The sequence below is a fragment of the Brachypodium distachyon genome, chromosome 3 (genome assembly GCF_000005505.3).
Source record: "Brachypodium distachyon strain Bd21 chromosome 3, Brachypodium_distachyon_v3.0, whole genome shotgun sequence".
Lineage (NCBI taxonomy): Eukaryota > Viridiplantae > Streptophyta > Magnoliopsida > Poales > Poaceae > Brachypodium > Brachypodium distachyon.
The window spans coordinates 28,308,376-28,331,392 of NC_016133.3; the positions used below are offsets into that span (position 1 = coordinate 28,308,376).

The 23,017-nt window shown below is 46.7% G+C and overlaps 1 protein-coding gene and 1 long non-coding RNA gene across 3 annotated transcripts; both read left to right on the forward strand.

Annotated features, from left to right (window-relative positions):
* The first annotated feature begins 7,919 nt into the window (after positions 1–7,919).
* Positions 7,920–8,723, forward strand: LOC112271473. Its single transcript, XR_002964470.1, has 2 exons — positions 7,920–8,206; positions 8,304–8,723. It is a non-coding gene; the product is annotated as an uncharacterized LOC112271473 (long non-coding RNA).
* An 8,932-nt stretch (positions 8,724–17,655) lies between these two features.
* On the forward strand, positions 17,656–22,541 carry LOC100840947 (ras-related protein RABF1). 2 transcript variants are annotated; one of them, XM_014900774.2, is made up of 8 exons: positions 17,656–17,842; positions 19,723–19,886; positions 20,033–20,116; positions 20,255–20,349; positions 20,511–20,616; positions 21,149–21,238; positions 21,342–21,428; positions 22,082–22,541. In XM_014900774.2, the coding sequence occupies exons 1-8, from the start codon at positions 17,818–17,820 to the stop codon at positions 22,121–22,123; spliced, it is 693 nt and encodes a 230-aa protein (XP_014756260.1). In that variant the 5' UTR covers positions 17,656–17,817; the 3' UTR covers positions 22,124–22,541. The 2 variants fall into 2 exon arrangements, with proteins under 2 accessions (XP_014756260.1, XP_003573975.1); XM_003573927.3 differs by having other exon boundaries at positions 17,657–17,842; positions 19,813–19,886.
* Positions 22,542–23,017: the final 476 nt, after the last annotated feature.

Consider the following 23,017-nt stretch of genomic DNA (forward strand, 5'->3'; position numbering starts at 1 on the left):
TTGATCTTGTTAGGGACGCAAGAATTCCAGAGCTTATTCCAGCAGAGCCGCCGCCCCCATTAGTGCTCTCTTTTTCTTCGTTGGCAGCAGTTAAGTGGTAAGCGGATTTTACAGAAAAGAGCCCTTTTGGATCAGAATGCCATGCCACTACATCACTGAAGGCAAGGTGGATTGGAATTTTAAGAATCAAGTCAGCATCCTCCTCCCAAAAAACATGCCTGATGAGATGTTCATCCCAAACTCAACACAACGGGTCAATCAGATCAGACACCAAGGACGGATAATTAGAATTACCTCTCGGCGTAATTGGTTTCCTAGTGCTGTCTCTCGGAATCCATGGGTCCTCCCAGATTTTTATAGTTTGACCATCTCCCACGCGCCAAATCAGGCCCAATTTCAGAGTATGAATCCCTTTCAAAATGCTTCTCCAAGTATATGAAATGCCCGCAGTTGGTATCGCCTCCAAAACATCGCATCTAGGGAAATATATGGCTTTGAGGATTCTAGCACAAAGGGAATAGAGATTCTGGACAAGGCGCCAACCCTGTTTCGCGAGCATGCTCAGGTTAAAAGCATGAACATCTCTGAACCCGAGCCCACCTTCCATCTTGCATTTCTTCAGCTTCTTCCAGCTTAGCCAGTGCATGGAATTGTCCTTGTCCTGTTGGTTCCACCAGTAGCAGCATATCATAGTTGAGATTTGATCGCACATGCCTTTGGAGATGTCAAAACAGCTCATAGTATAAGTTGGGATCGTCTGTGCCACTGCCTTGATCATGATCTCTTTCCCAGCCCTAGAGAGCAATTTTTCTTTCCATCCCTGAATTTTAGCCCAAACCCTGTCCTTAAGGAAATTAAACACCTTGGTCTTCGACTTCCCCACATGAACAGGCATGCCTAGGTAGCGGTCGCTTGTAGCCTCATGATGGATGGAAAGGGTGTTCATAACAGCCCCCTTATCTGCAGCATTGGTATTAGGACTAAACATGATAGCCGATTTATCATTGTTAATCACTTGGCCTGAGAAGCACTCATACACCTGAAGCGCTGCTTTTAAGGCCCTTGCATCCCCTTCCTTCGCTTGACACAATATAAGGGAGTCGTCTGCAAAAAACATATGTGAGATACGCGAGGCAGCGGCGCATATTTTGACGCCCTGAATAAGACCATCACTCTCAGCCTTGAACAGCAGCACCGAGAGTCCTTCCGCACAGAAGAGAAAGAGGTAGGGGGAGATAGGATCTCCCTGCCTCAAACCCCTCCCAGGGACAACTTCACTAGTGAGATCTCCATTAACTTTCACGCGATAGCTGACCGAGCCCACAAACTCCATTATCAATTTCACAAATGTGTCACAAAAGCCAACTTTCAGCATCATTGCCCTTAGGAATCTCCATTCAACCCAGTCATATGATTTACTCATATCGAGCTTGATAGCTACATAGCCCTCTTTACCTTTCCTCCATTTTCTCAAGAAATGGGACATTTCATAAGCAATCAGGACGTTATCCATTCTGAGCCTTCCAGGAACAAAGGCGCTTTGGGTTTCAGAAATAATGTCCGGAAGGATGAGCTTCAAGCGCTTCGCTGTCATCTTGGCGATGATCTTGTAGATGACATTGCAAAGGCTGATCGGCCGCAGATCTTTGATATTGCTCGGCTTCTTCACTTTTGGGATAAGCGCAATGATAGTATCATTACAACCCTCGGGGATTTGACCACCATTCATAACACTCGACACCTCACAAGTAAATTTTTCCTCCACAATATCCCAGAAGTTCTTGTAGAAAATGGCACACATCCCGTCAGGGCTGGGAGCCTTCATGTCCCCAATAGAGAAAATCGCATCTCTCACATCCTTCTCAGTATATGGGGTACTCAAAAAAGAGTTCATCTCAACAATAACTCTAGTCTCAACTGTCTCCAAAATCGCTTCCGCTTGGCCATTATTTATGGAGCGAAACAGATTGTTGAAATAGCTAACCACGACCTCCTTCTTCTCCTCCTCCTTGACAGCCCTGCCCCCTCCCTCTTTCTGAAGCTTGCCGATAGTATTATTTCTGCACCTCTCTTTGACTCTTGCATGGAAGTACGCCGTGTTTCGGTCCCCCATTTTAAGCCAATCAGTGTGAGATATCTGTCTCCAAAAAAGTGTCCGTCTCTTCTTCCAGCTTATCGACCTTACGTCTTAACAGCGCCTCTTGGCTCACATTATAAGCATTTAAGTTTCTTCTGCGACATTTCTCTAAGTCAGCTTTAGCCTTGTTCAGCCTTTTCTCAAGGTCACCAAGGACATCTCGATCCCAGGACCTTAAATCTCTTGCCACCTTTCTAAGAGTCGTCAAAACTGAGGACCCACTCATCACGGCTGCATCTTCCCATGCCTCCTCCACAATCCCCCTACAGTCATTCTCCGCAAGCCATCTTGCTTCAAATTTGAAATTGCCCGACACGCCCTTCCACCTTTCTCTCTTAACTCCCACTTCAGTATTGATGATCACCGGTCTGTGATAGGAGTGGCGAGGATCCCCATTATGGACAGCGGAGTTAGGAAAATGGGCACACCATCAACTATTGGCCACCGCACGGTCTAGCCGTTGTCTGATATAATCTTCCTTTGTTTTTCTGTTGTTGCGCCATGTAAATCGGTCCCCCTCAAAGCCCAAGTCATGCAACCCACACACTGCTCCAGGGCGACCTTGAATTGTTCCATCTTTTGTTGACTCTTCGGTCTCCCACCCTCCTTCTCATGCGAGAACAAAATTTCATTGAAACCGCTGGCGCAATTATCAGCCTCATCAACCTCCAAGTCACATGCTTCTTATCAGAGTTGGATTCTCCATACACACCTGTGAAACGCCACACAAAACCACTAGATTCAGTCACCTCAACGTTGATGTGGTACCTAGAATAATTATGTAGCACCACATCAACATCACTACGCCAGAACAGGGCTACACCCCTTCCCCCTGTCTCGTCGCAATCTCGGGCCAAGAGATTTGGTAGCCCGAGCATCCAACGAATTCTCTCAAGCTTGCTCTTCACCAATCTAGTTTCGCTCAAGAACACCATGTCCGGATTCTCCGACTTCTGGAGCTCCAGAAGTCTACGAACTGCCGGGCGATTGCCCAATCCCCGGCAGTTCCAGCTCACAATCTTCATTGGTCAAGGCGGGGTTGTCCCGACAGCCCCACAGAGATGTTTAAGTTGTTGCCTGGTGAGATGATCGTCTCTAGTTCCAGACGGGCCTCTTTCAGTTCTCCTTCGTCCACCTCCATAGAATCTAGGCCCCTCTTTCCCCCTAGCACAGGGACAACTCCACTTGTTGAGGCCCTCTTCGTCGCTAGCTTTCTTTTCACCTTTATTCCGTTCTGGACTTGTTTTTGTTCTGCCTGAGCCACAACCTTTGAAGTCTCAGTAAGAGATGTTTTCTTCTTTTTTTTTATCTTCATAGCCTGCTAATTTAGAGCTACCCGCAAGTGTCCCTCCTGACGCCGACACCTCAAATTGCATTTCAGTGTTCTTCGCTAGCCTCAGGTTGTGATTAGGCGGCAGTAATTTCAGCGGACTAGTGACTTCCTTTTCCTCTCTTGCTTTCTCCTTACTCCCAAGACCTCCTATCTCTGGCTGTTTCCTCCAAGAACCTGAGCGGCTGCCAGATAGGGAACCACTCCAAAAACTATTTTCGCGCATCGCCTGATCGTGATCTCGCCTGCTCTCCCCCCCTTCTTTTTCAACGCCTCCACTCTCAGCCATCTCCCCCAGCCTATTTCCTCCCCATCATTCACCTTGATGCTGCATTCTCGATTGTTGTGGCCCAGAATACCGCAAGAGTAGCAGAAATCCAGAAGGTGTTCATATTCAATGCGACAAAAGCGATCCTTCTTCTTTTTCTTCTTCTCCTCAGTTAGCACCTGGTCACCTCTCGTAGCATCGGCCAACTCATCTTTCTCCTCCCTCACCTTCTCCTCCACTTCCAAAGAGACTCCACGCATTAGGGGGACAGACCTGTTGATCTTCACCTTAATTCTCAGAAAAACCGCCAATAGCTGAACCAGACTCGTCCCTGCCAATTTCCTGCACTTCCCTAATTAAGCCTCCTATAGCAACACCAGCTTCCCTGTCCATCATCCCTAAAGGCACATCAAAAACTCTCACCCAAATCGGGAATTTCTCAAACCAATACTCCTTAATGGTCTTCGTCGGAACAAAATCTTCTAGGACCAGCAAGTCATTGTTGAAGTTCCATGGCCCCCCTTCCAGTGGCTTTCTCTTCCCTGCTGCCTGAGAGAAAGTGAACAGGAACGTGTTGTCCCCAGGGGCCTTGCAAGTCACTCCTTTCCCTGGGCACCAAATCCATCCCACAGTTTGTTCCAGCGCTTCCGCCAAGGCCGGGTGCTCGGAGAACAACTTCCCCACCGCTAAGGGGCAGAATCAACCTTCTCAGTGGGCCGGCTGATAACAATCTTCACGCTTTTCGTCTCCACCTCCGACAGCTTCAGCGAGCGCAGCAGCCCCTCGACCCCTTCCACCTCCATTATTCACTATGGGAGACTCGAAAACCAGGTGTATTATGACCGCACGCCTGAGCAACGCGCTGAAGGCAGAGGAGAGTGGCTACCTAAACCAGAATCTGGATCTGGATCTGCAGCCAGAGGACCCTGCCCGGGGGACGAGCTGAGGAGAACAGGGGAGGACAAGAACCGGCAGAGGAGCTGGACAGAGGGAGCTGAACGGGAAAGAAGAAGCCCGAGCAGAGACGGCCCCCCAGAATAGTAAATCGGCGGTGAGAGAGCGAGCCGAGCCGAATCGCCTGTGGGTCGCCCTACACGTGTACAGACCGTCACCTAAGGGACGGAAAGTTCGCGTTTTCGACGTCTTCCCTTGCATGCAGGATGTGGCTTTGAGTTGGATGTACATTGTCGAGTCCCTTTTTATTTTATTTTGCTGGAACGTTGATGTCCTGCTCTACCTTTTCCCTGGTTTCTGTATTCTAGTATTATCTCTTTATGTAATTCCTGTATTTTTTTTCACTGCCGCTGAATGAGATTGAGTTTGGACTTGAAATTTTATGCATATATAATATCAATTTCTAACTTATGTTATTTTTTAGAATTCTTAAACCTTTTACAAAGGTTTTCACGGAGCTTTCAGCATAAAGTTGTTATCACCAGATACGCCGCGCAATATGTGTGGTTCTGTATTATTTACTCAATTTGTCGTTCGCAGCCAAAACAGATGTGTTGCGACAAGATAGACTATCCGTACTGTTTTTCCTCATAAATAAAGCTTCATATTGACAACAACAATCCTCCTCTCTGCTATCTTTTCCCCCATAACAGAATCCTTCTTATATTTCCTCAAAAATCTGCATAGCAGGTTTCGTCTTCATATAACACTAGATGATGCCCTGTGCATTGCTGCGGAATCCTGTTAAAACAAATGCATAAATAGATGATTAAAAATAACTAAAACTAATGAGAAAAATATGTAAAATTGTTCTTGTTTTACATTTGAAAACAATAAAACAAACGAATATGTGACGAGATGTATAAAAAGTTTTACATTCCAAAGAAAAAAAATATTATTGAATTGATGAGATGTTATAGTTTGAATGCACTAATTAATTCAAAAATGTAGAAGAACAAAAAAACATGCATAACTTCTTGTGATGGATGGCAATGGGTACCTGATACCCACATACCCAATGGGTTTTTACCCTTTAAAAGATATGGATTTGGTAAAAAAAATACCCATGGGTACGTAAACGGTAAAATCTTGTACCCGACGGGTTTGGCGGGTACGTGTATGGTATTGGAAGACTCAACCCAAACCCGCCTGCCCGTGTACCCGCACCTACAGTTGTCGGCCCAGTACAGGAGGCCCATTAACCCCTTCCTAAGGCCCAACTCCGGATGCCCAAGCGCAACCCAATATCCTTTGATGATTGTTTTGAGTTCCAGCAGGTAAGGTATAAATACACGCGAGTGCGTGTATCCGTGGTGTGTGCGGGTATGGTAAAATTACATACCCGACCACGGGTACGGGTACGTGTTGCGGTTGAGAGTTGGATACAGATATGGTTGAGCTCTACCCATACCCGACAAGGCCGGGTGCCATCCGGAATTGAGTTACTCCCTCCGACACCTATTACTTGTCGCAGATTTAGTACAAAGTTGTACTAACTTAACCACAAGTAATATAAGTCGGAGGAAGTAGCATATTTTCATGTTGCAAGAAATCAGGTAGCAAGGGTTTTCTGTTTAGATATATAGACAATATCGATGTTTTGTTTCTTTTACAAATGTTTTTTTTTCATTCTCAATCTAGAAGAAAAAAGTGTGTTTTTTTCTCTCTTGTTGACAAGCTTTCCCACACACTTATAATAATTACACAAAAAGGTGGCTTCCAGCACATGTCCCGAGCCAGAGAGAGTTGTTTCGTCTCAAAACACCCATGCCTGTCAGGTTGTCACGTTGTTATGTATATCCGGTGGATATTAGCCAACCGTGTTCAATCATGGAGGAGTTGAACGATCTTAGCAGGAATTTCGGAACAATACTTTGTTTTGCACACAAGAAGTTCTGCCGACCAGCACACCGTGTGAATCATTATCGATCGAGATGCCCGCAATCAACATCATCGATCGAGGCGTAGTACTGAAACACACATGTCGCGCTATATAAGTTCATCATCTCCGAACCTAATCCATGATCATCGCTGCATGCGTTTGACTCGTCTCGTCATTTATGGACCCCATCCATCCATATATCCATTGGTGCAAAGCTAGCTAATCGTGCCGTCCGCCCAGGACTGTGAGCTCATCCGGTGCGCGTGGCCGGCTCATCTCATGCACGCCGTTAGCGAGCCAACTAATTAATTAAATCACCGTGTTAAATAGGAGGACTCGCTACGCAGTGGCTCATGACGAACGAGCTAGGGGACCTTTGATGAACTTGCCGTATACCAAAAGGTGCAAGTGCAACCAATGCAGCAGCAGGAAGGACAAGGAGGAAAAGGTCCAACACAAGTTCCAACCGTGAACACCACGTACCTACTTGGGCTGGCTACTGAATGCGCGTGACAGCCGGCCGGCCAGTACTGCATTGTACCGCAGCCGGCTAGTGTGTTTTCTGCTGATCTACAGTGGCACGCACCACACGATGACAACATTGACAAGTGAAGTGAAGCGAAGGTCGGGAAACGAAATGACTTCTCGCAACAGAGAGAAAAGGAGAGAGAAGAAATGGAAATTACACGATTGCAATTTGTACCCGTCTTCACTTTGGACAAGCGATCGAGAGGAAACTACGGGCTAGGAAGAGACGAGAGAGGAATGAAAAGCGCAGAAAAGAGCTTTCGCGGCCATGCATGCACATTTCAGATGTCAGTTACGTCGAGAGAGCATTTTCTTCCACTGCGATCATCTTGGCCACAGATTTACGAGCTGCCACGGTCTTTTAACCAAAGGATTTTGAGTGCAAGATTGGCGCGCAAGTTGGAGGGTCAGAGATCATGCATGCAACCATGGAAATTCCCCCGAAAAGAAGCAGGAGGACATCACTCGCTCCTTTACGCAGAAAAAGAAAAGAAAGACGGTCGTCCTTTGATTCCCGTCCTCAATTCCCTTTGCAAAAATCCTTTCCTTTTATGCTTTCCCTTTTCTCTTTCCCTTTAACCCTACTGCACAACCAGCCCTTTCTCGTCTCATCATCATCACGAAAGCATGGGGATCCCCTACCTACGCCTACACTGACGAGGGAATCTACCAAAAGGCCGGACACGGGGGAAGCGGACAACACAGCTTCACCCCTCCTTTGGGGCCCCTGGGAGACTGTCGCTGCTCGTGCGACGGGGGCAGGGCAGCGGACTTTTATCACATGCGCGCATATCTTTAGTTGTTGCCACTTCAAGGAAACCTCCTCCGCGCGTGAGCCAGCCAGCCTGGGCGGATGGAGACAAGGAGCATCAGCCTTTCCATTATTCCCTCCTCCCTTTCCGGTGCTTCCGAGCGAGCGGCGACCTCTGTACATGCCTGTGCCAGCCCTTTCCCCCGGCCTCTGGAGCCATATATTTCTGCACAGTACCTTTGATTGCATGCGATCCCCATCGTCGTCGCCGGTGGTACGTATGATGGCAGCTTGGCAGGAGAGCAGTAGACGGCCGTGCTTCGGCTGCGCATGATCCGCCTGCAGTCTTTGCGCAGGTACGTACGGCACCGTGCCTTTTCTTATCTGCCAGTGTAACTACAGTTACCCTCAAAGGCTGTAGCTGGTTTGTAACCCAGGATTGCATTGCTACAGATGATTTTGGCGTGTGTTTGCACCACCACGGCACGGCAACAAAGCCTTTTTCTTTTCTTACGTGCTGGAACGGAATCTTCGATCTGCTCGAACCCGGCCTCGATTGGTGGGTGGAGTGAGTGCCAAGGTATTCGCAGTGTTGGGGTGTTGCTAGAAGATCAGCCCAAACTGCGCCGAATAATGTCAGAACACTAGCTTCATACTCACTCCAAAATAAGTAGTACTCCAGTACTACGACTAGCTACTCCAGTTCACACTCACTATTCTCTCTCGTCTAAGCACGCATAAACTGTGATGAAATTAAGTTTCCGTAGCTGGTTAGCATATCCGGCCGGCATGCATTCTTTCAGCCCACGTGCCCCGGCTCAAAATCATGTCATGTACGTATGTGCCCTTTCACGTGACGAATCATTGAACTAACATAAGCAAATGCATTATGCATAAGCATACGTGGTTACACGCATGGCAACCTGCTTGATACAGCCTTCATCCAGTCGGCTTCTCCAGTTTGGCAAGGAATTGTGCATGGCCTCGATCTCCTCAAGAAAGGCTATGTTTGGCGCATTGGGAATGGCATCTCTGTGGACATTTGGCGGCATAATTGGCTCTCGAGGGGAAACCTACGAGTCAGTGGGAGAGCCACACATACGAGGATTAGGAAAGTCTCAGATCTCATGATAGCCGGACAGAATAGTTGGGACGAACAGCTCATTCGCCGCATCTTCTACCCTCATGACGCTGATGCTATTATTCAGCTCAAGATCCCTTCTGGTGGTGTCGATGATGTCCTTGCCTGGTTCCCCGAAAAGTTGGGCTTTTTCTCTGTGAAATCTGCTTACCGGCTCGCTCTGGATGAGAGGACTAGTGCAGACTGTGGTAGTTCGAGCGGAAGTCCGAATGGCTGTCGGAAATTCTGGGAAATTCTATGGAAGACAAATGTGCCCCCGAAAATTCGTGTTTTTGCCTGGAAGTTGGCTAATGATTCCCTCGGTGTGCAGGTACATCTTGCGCACAGACTGAAGAAAACCAGCCCTATGTGCACCATCTGTGGTTTGGAGAAGGAGACCAGTTTCCACGCTGTCATGTCTTGTCCTAAGGTGAGGTGCCTGCGCCGGCGAATGCGACTGGATTGGAATCTCCCCCCGGAATCTGATCTTTTGCGAAGTGGAGACGATTGGGTTCTGGTTATTCTGGATGCAGTCGACGCAATTACGAGACAGCGTCTCTTGTTCCTCGTGGCGAGCATGGCACCTAACGAATGATGTTGTTTTCAGTCTGGGTAATGCCAAGATTGAAGAGTCGGCACAGTTCATTAGAAGCTACTCCCCGTCCGTGGAAAACCTCAAAAGCAGTGATGCAGATCTTATAGATTGCTTCGACAGCTCGGATGGCTCGAAGGATTCTCGTCAGTTGAGCCCAGGCCTTCTCAGTCGTCTGCTGCTGGTGCCTTTCCTGGCCCTCACTCCCTCTGGACACCACCGGAGCCTAGCTGGCTGAAGCTTAACTCCGATGCGAGCTACATTGAGCAGACGAGGGAGGCTTGGTGGGGCGGGGTGCTAAGGGACTCGCTCGGCAGTATTGTGGCATCTGCCTGGGGTCGCATTGACGTGTGCAATTCTGCCCTGGAGACTGAAGCGGTTGCCTGCCAACGGGGAATCAAAGTGCTGCTCTGCAACCCTATTGAGAAGCTGTGCATTGAAACGGACTGTAAAGAGCATCTGGCTGGACTGTCCTCGGACAAGGGGGACCGGTCGGCGATCTGCTTCCTCTTAGAGGAGCTAAAGGGCAGGCTTCGTAACTGCACTGACTTTAAGATTGGCTAGATTGGGTGTGATGGTAACCGGATGGCCCATGACCTGGCTAGTTTCGCTAGAACCACTGGAACTTCTGATTTGCTTGTCGGATCCATTCTAGGCCTGTCCGGGACTTAGATCTTTTGCTTTGTAATCCCGGCACTATTTCCAGTTAATTGGCTGTTTTTACCCTAAAAAAATCTCTGTCGTCTAAGCACGCATAAACTGTGATGAAATTAAGTTTCCGTAGCTGGTTAGCATATCCGGCCGGCATGCATTCTTTCAGCCCACGTGCCCCGGCTCAAAATCATGTCATGTACGTATGTGCCCTTTCACGTGACGAATCATTGAACTAACATAAGCAAATGCATTATGCATAAGCATACGTGGTTACACGCATGGCAACCTGCTTGATACAGCCTTCATCCAGTCGGCTTCTCCAGTTTGGCAAGGAATTGTGCATGGCCTCGATCTCCTCAAGAAAGGCTATGTTTGGCGCATTGGGAATGGCATCTCTGTGGACATTTGGCGGCATAATTGGCTCTCGAGGGGAAACCTACGAGTCAGTGGGAGAGCCACACATACGAGGATTAGGAAAGTCTCAGATCTCATGATAGCCGGACAGAATAGTTGGGACGAACAGCTCATTCGCCGCATCTTCTACCCTCATGACGCTGATGCTATTATTCAGCTCAAGATCCCTTCTGGTGGTGTCGATGATGTCCTTGCCTGGTTCCCCGAAAAGTTGGGCTTTTTCTCTGTGAAATCTGCTTACCGGCTCGCTCTGGATGAGAGGACTAGTGCAGACTGTGGTAGTTCGAGCGGAAGTCCGAATGGCTGTCGGAAATTCTGGGAAATTCTATGGAAGACAAATGTGCCCCCGAAAATTCGTGTTTTTGCCTGGAAGTTGGCTAATGATTCCCTCGGTGTGCAGGTACATCTTGCGCACAGACTGAAGAAAACCAGCCCTATGTGCACCATCTGTGGTTTGGAGAAGGAGACCAGTTTCCACGCTGTCATGTCTTGTCCTAAGGTGAGGTGCCTGCGCCGGCGAATGCGACTGGATTGGAATCTCCCCCCGGAATCTGATCTTTTGCGAAGTGGAGACGATTGGGTTCTGGTTATTCTGGATGCAGTCGACGCAATTACGAGACAGCGTCTCTTGTTCCTCGTGGCGAGCATGGCACCTAACGAATGATGTTGTTTTCAGTCTGGGTAATGCCAAGATTGAAGAGTCGGCACAGTTCATTAGAAGCTACTCCCCGTCCGTGGAAAACCTCAAAAGCAGTGATGCAGATCTTATAGATTGCTTCGACAGCTCGGATGGCTCGAAGGATTCTCGTCAGTTGAGCCCAGGCCTTCTCAGTCGTCTGCTGCTGGTGCCTTTCCTGGCCCTCACTCCCTCTGGACACCACCGGAGCCTAGCTGGCTGAAGCTTAACTCCGATGCGAGCTACATTGAGCAGACGAGGGAGGCTTGGTGGGGCGGGGTGCTAAGGGACTCGCTCGGCAGTATTGTGGCATCTGCCTGGGGTCGCATTGACGTGTGCAATTCTGCCCTGGAGACTGAAGCGGTTGCCTGCCAACGGGGAATCAAAGTGCTGCTCTGCAACCCTATTGAGAAGCTGTGCATTGAAACGGACTGTAAAGAGCATCTGGCTGGACTGTCCTCGGACAAGGGGGACCGGTCGGCGATCTGCTTCCTCTTAGAGGAGCTAAAGGGCAGGCTTCGTAACTGCACTGACTTTAAGATTGGCTAGATTGGGTGTGATGGTAACCGGATGGCCCATGACCTGGCTAGTTTCGCTAGAACCACTGGAACTTCTGATTTGCTTGTCGGATCCATTCTAGGCCTGTCCGGGACTTAGATCTTTTGCTTTGTAATCCCGGCACTATTTCCAGTTAATTGGCTGTTTTTACCCTAAAAAAATCTCTGTCGTCTAAGCACGCATAAACTGTGATGAAATTAAGTTTCCGTAGCTGGTTAGCATATCCGGCCGGCATGCATTCTTTCAGCCCACGTGCCCCGGCTCAAAATCATGTCATGTACGTATGTGCCCTTTCACGTAACGAATCATTGAACTAACATAAGCAAATGCATTATGCATAAGCAGTTAAGCACACGTGGTTACACGCATATGATCGCGGCTATATGAGCTTTGAAAAGGCATAACCGGCCTATGTATAATACATAACTCCTGTTGGCCTCCTGTTAACTCCAATAGCAACACCCCTCCCAACCGTGTAAATTTAAGCCGAATGTCATGTTTATTTGACTAACATATATACGGGCGTACGTATGCATATATATTGCACCAATGGAGACGTCGATTTTTCGAGAGGGAAATCAGTTAAAGAAGTCGATTTGGCCAGCCACACACGAATAAACTGGACACACGAATAAACTGGACTTGCAGAGCCATCTGATTCCTTTTGAAAAAGAAAAAAAAGCTAGAGCGGCTGGCTAGACTACGAGACAAGCGGCAACCTCTCGCGGAGGCAGGGGTAGCAAGAGCCGGAACGAAAGCAACGCTCACACCTGGAAGGCCTCTCCCGAGATACCAACAAGAGCAAAGCCGTCCCAGCATTTCGAGAAAAAAGCATTGGAGGCAACGGAGACGACACCTCCTCCTGAGCCCTGACATGTACACAGTACGTACGATTGATCCCCCCGGGTGTTAGCCAGCGCGTCGTATTCGGTGCAGCCCAGATTCGTCCGGTCCATCAGCGCTACGTGTGTGCCCTCTCAACAGAGCTGCGATTGTGCACCGCGCTCTCAGTCTCCGATCGATGCAAGCCTTGTCCGGTGCGCCGTCGCGTCGATCGACGACGCATTTAACATCGCGACCAGCCGGCAGCGACGGGAACTATTCGGATCGAGCACGGAGCGGTCACGTACTACGGAACAGTGGATGGACCAATTAACTCGACGGGCGTCTCCACTTGTACATATACACAGTTAGCCCGATCGATCGGTTCCTGCTATCTCACGGAGGTCGGAAGAACGAGACGTACACCGGAGTCGATCATAATCGTCTTCAGAGTTTTCGTTATTTCTCTTTTGTTAATTAGAACCTTCTTCAGACTTAATTATCGACGTGGTTGCATATGTCATCTGTTTTCTTCCTTAATTACAAAGCGTCTGCCTCCGTCGATCTACTTTTTTTATGTGGAAAATGGGCGGAAGGTCTGAAACACGCCACACGACGATATTTTATTATCGCCAACTTATTTAATTCAATTGTTCCTTTTTCTTGTTTCTTTGTGGCGAACGTCACGTTATCCAACCAAATACCCGAATCACACCTATATTTTACAACTTTGTCCCAATAAAAAGGGGTTCATAGGACGATATGGCCGTGGCCCGTCGCAATCCGTATCGTCCCGCGCGCAGCTTAGCTGGTTTGACTTTCTCCCGGTTTTAGCTTCAATTACTTGCAAGTTCAGTAAATGGCGTTTGGTGACCAAACCATCACGCATAGACTACTGATAGACAGATCGTGGCGTATGCATGTGTACACCCTTCAGAGTTCAGAGCATGCATCTTCAGGTGGCTGAATTGAATGCGAGTCACGCCATGAATCACTCGGGCTCAGCACACGTGCATCCTCTAAGCGCGGGAGTCTCGAAATGATTCTGTCGTCGAGCGTGAATGACGGACGATTAAAAGAAAGGAATTCCGACGCCGTCCGACTCCACAGGGTTTATTTACGGATAGATCGAAACTATGGAGAAAAACAATTACGCCATATGTTTTCGTGTTTACTCCTTTACGGCCGGCGAGACGTCCGGTCTTGGATATCTCTCTCTGAAGAAAAGTCCGGTCTTTGAAATCTGGAGCAGGCACCGGAGAAAAGCAGGAAACCTCCCAAATCCCAATCCAACGTGGGCGCTGCCGTGGGTGGCAGCAGGCTCGCTCGTTTCGTTTCGTTGGACTGGCCCAGCTCGGCCCCGTCCGTGCGTCCTTTTCCCCTGATTTTGACAGGTCCCAGGCTCAGAGTTGGAGGCGTCACCGCAAAAGCCTTTCCACAAACCGGGCGCGCTGCTGGTACGCGTTCGCCTGCACGCCCGATCCCGTTAGCCCGATCGGACGGATTCCGTGGCTGGCTTCCGCCGCCGCCGCCGTTTGGTGGTGGTTTCGGACCTGTCTGCGCGCGCGCGAGACCGGCTGGTGGCTGCCGCTTGCCACGAATGGTCGTCCGGAGCTAGTGTGGTTGTTTGACATTGATGATGCACTGACGCAGGCGTGCCTCGGCGCGATGCACCCGTACTTACTTTGCCAGCTTATCTGAATCTGCCGTGGATCGATGGACTGGGCCACGCCGTCATGATCGTGGGGCATGGCAAGGCTAGCACGTAGCGTCAAGGACAGTCGCGTCGCGTGCCTGAGACGAAAAACAAAATGGAGTGAACGTTTTTTTTTTAGGACAAATGGAGTGCGCGTATGATCAGCTCCTGGAGCGTCGAGAATTCGAGACGAGCTCACACTACGCGATCCGCGCGTTTCCGCATGTGGGCTGCTAGGTTTAGGGCTCAATGGGTCGTGCATCTCGGGTAGTCGTGTACTACGTATTACAGACGGTCAGCATTACGTGGGCCCATGCAGACCTCGAGCCCGAAGGGAACTTATGGCCAGCGTGCAACACTTCGCCCTTCCGGCCCACTGTTAACACCGGCCCAAGAATCCTACGCAGCGAGTAAACACGCAGTAAAAACCCGAACCTTTACTCCCTGTCCGAAAAAGAAAACGACCTACGTTGTCTCTTAGCATGCTACTATTTTAGATGGTGATATTTTATGAGATGAACTTCATAATGCATATCAAAATAAACTTTCGCAATACATTGTCTCTTAGCAAGCTATATATGCTGTTATATTTTATAAGACAAACTTCACAACGCATTGTCTCGTAATTGTTGTCAATAAGCAAAGCTGCAAGAATGAATTTAGGAGTTATGCTTTTTATGTGATTCAGGAAATTAATATTTTTTCCTGTGTCCACGTCCAACAAATCTTTCTCTATTTCTTCATTAATTAGCATGACATGTCAGCAAAATGTCTAAGATATTTTCCCAAAAGATCACAATTGGGTGTTGTGCCTAGAGATCACAATTGGGAGAAGCATTACCACGCCCATGACGTAGGTTTCTCATCTGAGGCCTACTGTCCTTTTTGAACACCGGCCCGCCTAACAGCAGACATTTCGGTGTTTTTTCTTTTGTTTTACATCTCTGTTTATTTTGAACAATCTAACATCTTCAGCCAACAAACATAAATAAAGTTCAAACATCCACAAGCCGATCAATACATTGAGACCCAACTGCCTGTCCGGCTATAGCTAGGGTATGAGCTACCAAGGACGAAGAAAGGATTTAATTTAAAAGGGACAGACAAAGAACATTGGAAGAGTGGAAAGTACAATGAGCATAGATCCTAACAATTTTGCAATTGGAGGATTTAATTATAAAGAGGAGAAATAAAGAACATTGGAAAACTAAAAGTTCAAGTACAAACAAAGGTAACAGAAAATGAAACCCAAAGAGGGCTCAGAGAAAAGAAAAAGAAAAGAAAGAAAGAAAAAAGCCAAAGACAAATGCACAAAGAGAGAGCTAGGTCCAGGCTTGCGCTGAGAGCACGAGCGCTGGCGGCAATGCCACAAGTTAGCCTGAGTAAAGATGTCATCAACGAGTCGAGTGACAATCGGAATGGCTCCCTTGAAGGTGCATGCATTTCGAAACTTTCAGACTCGCCAAAGAGGAAGATTGAGAAACGGCCGCGCAACTTCATCTTGGCTTGAAGCCTACAGGACCCGGCCATGAGCCAAGACTGTCAAATCCCTATTCACCATAAAACACTTGATTGGTGGAGTGTGTGGAGCGTTTGAAATTGACAAAAAAATTGAGGTGTTTTGAGGAGAATATTTTGAAATTATACTCCCCCGTCTCATATTAAGTGACTCAAATTTATCTAAATATGGACGTATTTTTACACTAAAATATGTCTAAATACATGTAATATTACTACACTTAATATGGGACAGGGTGAGTACCTTATAACGCGTATTCGGTCTACCGATTTCGTGTTTTTCGGTTCCAACTTGATCCACGTGGACCAGATCCCGAATAGCGAATCCGTAAAACCGAATCTCTACACATGGCCCATCTAGCCCAGCCCAACCCAGCTCATGTTCATCTTTCTCCTCGCTCACGACAAGAACAGGCAAGAACACTACACGTATGCCTCACTAAATCTCCATCCAATCTTCAAATTCCAAACCGTTTTTCCTCAAACTAAAGCCTGAGATTCAATCCTCATCAATCCACGAGCCGATTCAGGGAAACGATTGCCCGGATGGAGCTGTGGACGGGCAAGGTCAGGGGCAACCATGGACGATGGAGGCAGCCAGAGGCGAGGGAGGCGGACAGGATCGAGGTCGGGGGTGGCGGCCAGGGACGAGGGAGGCAGGCAGGGGCGAGGTCGGGTGCGTCCAGGGACGAGGGAGGTTTGCAGGGGCGAGGTCGGGGGCGGCCAGGGACGAGGGAGGCGGTGGCCAAGGGCGAGGGACCGACCGCCGGTGGCCAGGGTCGAGGATGGGCCGGCGGCAGCAGCGCTGGCGAGCGGCGGCACGAGAGGAGGAAGACGATGCGGGAAGGAATAATTGCCACCAACCGTTTTTGTTCTGAAGTTCAGGTGGCTTGTTCGGGTCGTGTGGGACACCGATGATCCCCAGGCTCAGGGGGTGGTATTTGGTTGATCCGATCTTTTTTTACGGATTCCGCAAATTTTCGGTATCTATTCGGGTCGTTTTTTGTGCCCAAAACCAAAAACTGTCGGTTATTTCTCGGATTGGGACTCTTTTTGATATTTGCTAGAGGTCTTTTAATCCAGACTTATCAAATGACTCAGTCAGATTTTCAATGTATCTAAAATTAGAGAGGACAAGTATAGTGCCCGTGCGTTGTCACAGACTCTTAAACATAAACGTCCTACAGTAACAAAGAGATCATGAAAACATCTTGCTATTCCAGCTAATTAGTAGAAAAGAGAACAGTACCGATTCGGAGGCTCATGGGGGCCACCGGAGGCGCGGGAGGCAATGCAGCAGCGGATTTGGCGACGCGCGTGTGGATTTGAGGTCGGGCTCCAACTAATTAGTAGAAAAGAGAACAATACCGATTCGGAGGCTCGTGGGAGCCACCGGAGGCGCGGGAGGTAGTGCAGCAGCGGATTTGGCGGCGCGCATGCGGATTTGAGGTTGGGCTCAGCATCTCGCGCGCGTCAGGGACGGAGGAAGTGATTTTTATTCTTTCGGACTCGTGGTTCGGTGGGCCGAACAAACCGAACCCCCCATTTGGGCTGGGCCCACGCCGAAGCTCAAATGACTTGACACACGATTACCGACGAAGAAAACACTGTTCTTTTATTATTAGGTGTAGTAGATAGATAGCTGTAGACAGATGTAATAGATAATACCGTACATTTTGAATACTCTTTCGAAAGAAACCTTTTGAATATACCCTCCTGCTTTTAACCGTTTAATCGTTGTGCATTGGAGCCTTACGTTACGTGTCCAGCGGCCGACGCACACAGCCAACTACGGAGTAGTACAGTAGTTGCAAGCGAGCCAAAAGGGAATCCCCACTTCCACCGCCGGCCGCCGCTTACCGCCGCCGTGCCGTCGCCCCGTCGCCTTGATCCGCAACCGGTGCCCCTTCGGTGGTCATGGGTTGCTCCTCGTCTCTGCCAGGTCGGCCTCCTTCTCATCAACGGGCCGAGACAATCTTGTACTTTCCCTTCTTGGCCTTTGGATCTTTTGTATTCCTTCTGTTCCTCCGCATATGGAAAGCTTTTAGGTCCCGAAATCTGAGGTCGGTAGGAAGTTTCTGTAGGGTTGGATTGGATGTTGTGATTTGGGCTTCGATTAGGAACCAGGAGGCAGGTCAATGCTGGTGTAGTTTGGGGGTAAATCTTCCGCCCGCAAATGGCGACAGTGACCGGGCAGCAAGTTTGTTGAATTGATGAGGTTTTTATCCGTATTTAGTGCGCAGGTGTTTAGGATTTCTTGGAGTCGAATGATTTGTTCCATAGAACCTAACGGACTGGATTTGTGATCGTCGAGGTTGTTATGTTGGGGAGTGTTCAATCTTTTTTAGATTGGTCAGATCTCAAATTGTGAATTTTCTCACAGGTAATTGAAGTTAGATATGGGGCATATGTACCGATGCCAACTGTTTTTTGGAATGTTGGTTCTGTAAAATTGCTCCCCAAAATTATGTAGTACTCCATCAAATACTAGTTGTATTGGTTGAGCGATCATGTTATTGCTATTGCGGGAACAATAACGTATAATGATAGACATCTGCCTGTTTGCAGGCATGTGTAGAGAAGGGTTTATCTGGTCATGTATAGGTTGGGGTTACAAATTGGCACCTTAGTCTTGTTGATGCGCCTACCCCAGGGTATACGCGTGAGAAAACCCTCAAGGGCTATGGATTCTCCAAAAGACCAAGGCACACCAAATTTGGTGCATGGCACTTGTATGATATGGTAAGTAATACAAATGAGGAGTAGAAATTCCCTCAAAAAATGAGGAGTGGAAAGGTGGTAATGACAGTGCTTCTCTCACACGAAAAATGAATATACCCCCAAACAGAATAAATCAAGGCCTCAAGGGTAAAAATATCTACAAGTCAATGACGGAGAGGCACCTAGTCAGGCCCCTCTTAGTACAGCTTCTGAGATCATTTGATGCTTGTCCAGGATTGGTCCTTGGCCTCCTTTTTCTCTGAGGTAAAGACCTTAGCCTGGTTGTTTGCCTTTGGAGAGCTAGGCATCAAGAATTGCACCAAATGCACCTGTATGGCAAGGTCTAACAGGCACCCATAACATACCTTGTAAGGTATATTGCTTGATTGGGTACTTGGATGACAAGCTCTAAAACCTGATTCATTGGATCGTAGTAGTATTAAAGTATGAGCACAGAAATTGGCTTCATCCAGGGAACTGGTATTCAGTTCCCTGCTGTGCATTGAACAAACAACATCAACTCACTAGTACTACCTCCGATCCAAAATAAGTATCGCAGTTTTGAACTAGGCTTAGTTCAAAACTAGTTCAAAATTACGACACTAACTTTGGATGGGAGGGAGTACTAAAGTAAGAAATAATTCTTAGATATTTTTTAAAGTGCCCAGAGCTAGATTTCTTTGAAATTTACTTAAAAGAAAGTAAGGAATTTAATTGTCTTTATACCAAAAAATGGGATATGCTTGTACTCAGTATCATGTTCAAAATCTAAATACTACATGTAGTAGGTCTGGTGGTTTAGGCTCATGGTTGGGAGTAGGAGATCAGTGTGAAGAAAGATGCTGATGCTAGTAATTTTACCTCTGTGAGTTGCATGTAAGCTGTAACCATATGAAACTAACTGTTATGGAGTTGTGTATGGTATGTAATAGACTTTTCTCGTATGTTTCTGTTAAATCCCACCTGGTATCTCAATTAATTTGCTATAACAAAACTGCTATTGCTGCTTGAATGTAGTATCCACATTCAGTAGTCCCTTTAGTTTTGGTTCCTATAGTTTTTTTCGGTTGTTTTATTCTTTGATTTGTCACGTGTGTCCAGAATTCAGCATTTTTCTCTCCATTGGACGGCTGCTGGGAAGCAAGCTATTCTGTTCTCACACTAATGCATACAAATGGCCTTTTTATTCAGCTAACAATGCTGGAGGTTTGAGCAATATCAACAATGAGAACTCTGCAACTGATTCAAAGAACTTGAAAGTGAAGGTTCTCTATACACTCCCCTCTGGTTTATTTATAAAGATGGTTCCATATTTGTGCTATAACATCAGTATTTGCCATCTTCTTTGTTGACATCAAGTTGAATCAAAATAAGAAACTATTCCCATTGTCTTGTTTTCCTTGTTGTGTAGTTGGTGCTATTGGGAGATTCCGGAGTTGGGAAAAGCTGCATTGTTCTTCGCTTTGTCCGTGGTCAGTTTGACCCCACATCAAAGGTAAAATAAACACTCGAACTTTTTTCAGCTTCCTGAATACTCATTGATTGACTGTTTATAAGCATGCCATGGTAAAATATTTTCTCTTGTCCGATTTTATATTATTAACTTCAATTTGTTTAATTGCAATGGATTTAGGTAACTGTTGGTGCATCATTTCTGTCACAAACATTGGCACTTGAGGACTCCACAACAGTAAAGTTTGAAATATGGGACACTGCTGGCCAGGAGAGGTATACATTAGAATCTTTGGTTAAATCTTACCTCTAGTGCATCTTTCCACTGATTGAAGTAGAAAATTTATTTACCATCTTTACCTGATTTATTTAGTATGCAAGTGTTTATAATGCTTTTCTTACCACACAAGGAGTTATTAGACCTACCCAATTTTCAGGTATGCTGCATTAGCACCTCTTTACTACAGGGGAGCTGGTGCTGCAGTTGTTGTCTATGACATAACAAGTGCAGAGTCATTTAGTAAAGCTCAATATTGGGTGAAGGTATATCATCTTTTTCCTTCTGCTCTGCCATGCGAACAAGTTAGCGAACTCATGCTGAAGCATTTGTAGCGAATTCTTTTGGGGTTTCTTGTTAGCCTTGCCTCTCTGCATCTAGCTTGTTATACTAATTTTTTATTTTACCATGGCATGCTTATAAACAGTCAATCAATTAGATTTGTTGTATAATCGGAAAACATGTCTCTCCACTTTTGGTTATCCATATGAGTTCCTCTTTTAACTCTGCACTCTGAGGTTTTGTTTAGTATGCGAGCTCGTCTAAACTCTAAACAATATATGAAACTCTAAATAATTACGAATGTATTGACCAAATGACCATCATCAGCATTTTGTTCGAAAGAATCATAAGATAACTGTGAGCAGCCTTATGGCAGATGCACCTAAATGATCTCAATTATGCACGTGTTCTGCAGCTTTTGTTTATTCAGGATCAACTGTTTCAAAAATAGTTTTGCTCTTACCAGAGTAAAGTGTATGATGTTTCCCCTTTGTAATTCTTTATTTTTTTCTTCAGGAACTTCAAAAACATGGTAGCCAGGATATGGTCATGGCTTTGGTTGGAAATAAGGCTGATCTACATGAAAAACGCACTGTATCTTCTCAGGTGTGCATATTTTTCTGAAAGATTGCATCAATTTGTTAATTGAGATATTGCTGCGGAGTGTACTACGAGGAGTATATATAACCATATGTTTTGGTTTCTGAAGGATGCACAGGAGTATGCAGAAAGGAACAGTATGTTTTTCGTTGAGACATCAGCAAAAACAGCAGATAATATAAACCAACTATTCGAGGTATGTAACGGAAATCAGGATTATAGTGAGCTATTTGCTTTTGCAAAAGGAGATATGGCGACAAACCTGGCAAAAGCATTAAAATCACCTTAGTTCTGCTCATGAGAGTTCTTGCCGAGTGATGAAAAGTAGATCTACCACCCAATTAGCAGGGCGACAGATGTGATCAATGCATGTTTCTCTAGTACGACGTTCAGCAATTCTCTTCATCCAAGAAACCTCTGGTTCCAACTTGGGAGTAGGTCCAGATTTCTGGTCTGAATTTCCAAAAGATGGCATTGCAGTTTTCTGCTATGTGAAATCTGGAAATTGGTTTGGCTGCTGGAATCGGGCCATCTAAATGAAATTCCAACACTTCAGTCCATAAAAAACTTTTACATGCCACTCAATTGACATTTAAGTCTCACAAAAAAAGTCTTCACAAAAAATCGATATTTTGGTCCACCTTTGCATCTCCTGTCAGTTTCACTGCAGTTTGATCTTTCATCATGTTATATTGTTGTACTGATTCTTGACCCAAAAAGAAAATGCCAGCTCTGTTACACCTTGAATGGCAGGACCTTTTCTTCCATGTTGTTTCCTGTTGTTTTTCTGCTGTTCCGCGCAGAGATATCCACAAAATCATTTTAAACAGACTATATATTCTATGACAGGAAATCGCGAAGAGGCTTCCCAGGCCAACACCGCCATCCTGATTAACCGTCATCAGCATCCGCATACTAGACAGCACAATCGACATGTAATGTACGATATTGGTTTTACAAAGCCTGGAACCTCGTGGCTATTTTTAACATGCCAGGTCAAGCCATTTGTATCTCTAGTAGCAATGTTTGGAAATGTAAAGCCTGTCCATTGTGGTAACGAGGCTGAATGGTGGAGATAATGCAGATCAGCTCTAACACACCCTGTCTGAAAAGATGGTCTGGACTGGACTACTGAACTTCTCCATGATTTTGCTCTGTTTTTGTTTCAGTTTGACTCTGCTGTTGAGCCGAGTTGGGCTGGTATGAGAAGGCTTCAAGTTTCAGAGGTGTCCATGTCGCCGATGATGAGTAGTTCGACTTAGTAGTAGCAGCAATAATAAATCATGCTGACCATGGGTCATGATCCTTCCTTGTTCCTTCCCTGTATTGTGTCAGCATGGCCACCCAGTTGACATCATCCTGCTGCCTGGCTGTTTTATTATGTGTAGACATCGTCTTGGATTAGCACGGTTCTGGATAACCAAGTTGGCTCCTTACTCCCCTAAGATATAGACACTCACTTATGCATTTGACTTGGATACTGAAAGGGAGGATCAAACGAAGAGATAAGTGTGATCACAAGAGGGAGAAGGCATCGTGAAATAGTCAGTCCTAGTTGGGTTTTGTTTGTTTGTCTGGGTTGCTAGTTCCTTCTCGGTTTCTTTTACAGCAGATATTATTAGCTCGTTATCGCAGTTACATCATCAACCATAATACATCTTCATTATCTGAATTGACTAGCAACCGATTGCACCCAAGCCGAAAGAGCCAGGAGTAGTAGCCCAGAGCGAAGAGCTGAAGCCTCCGCGACTCCATGTGAGCATCCTTTGCTAGTTTGCTGTACCG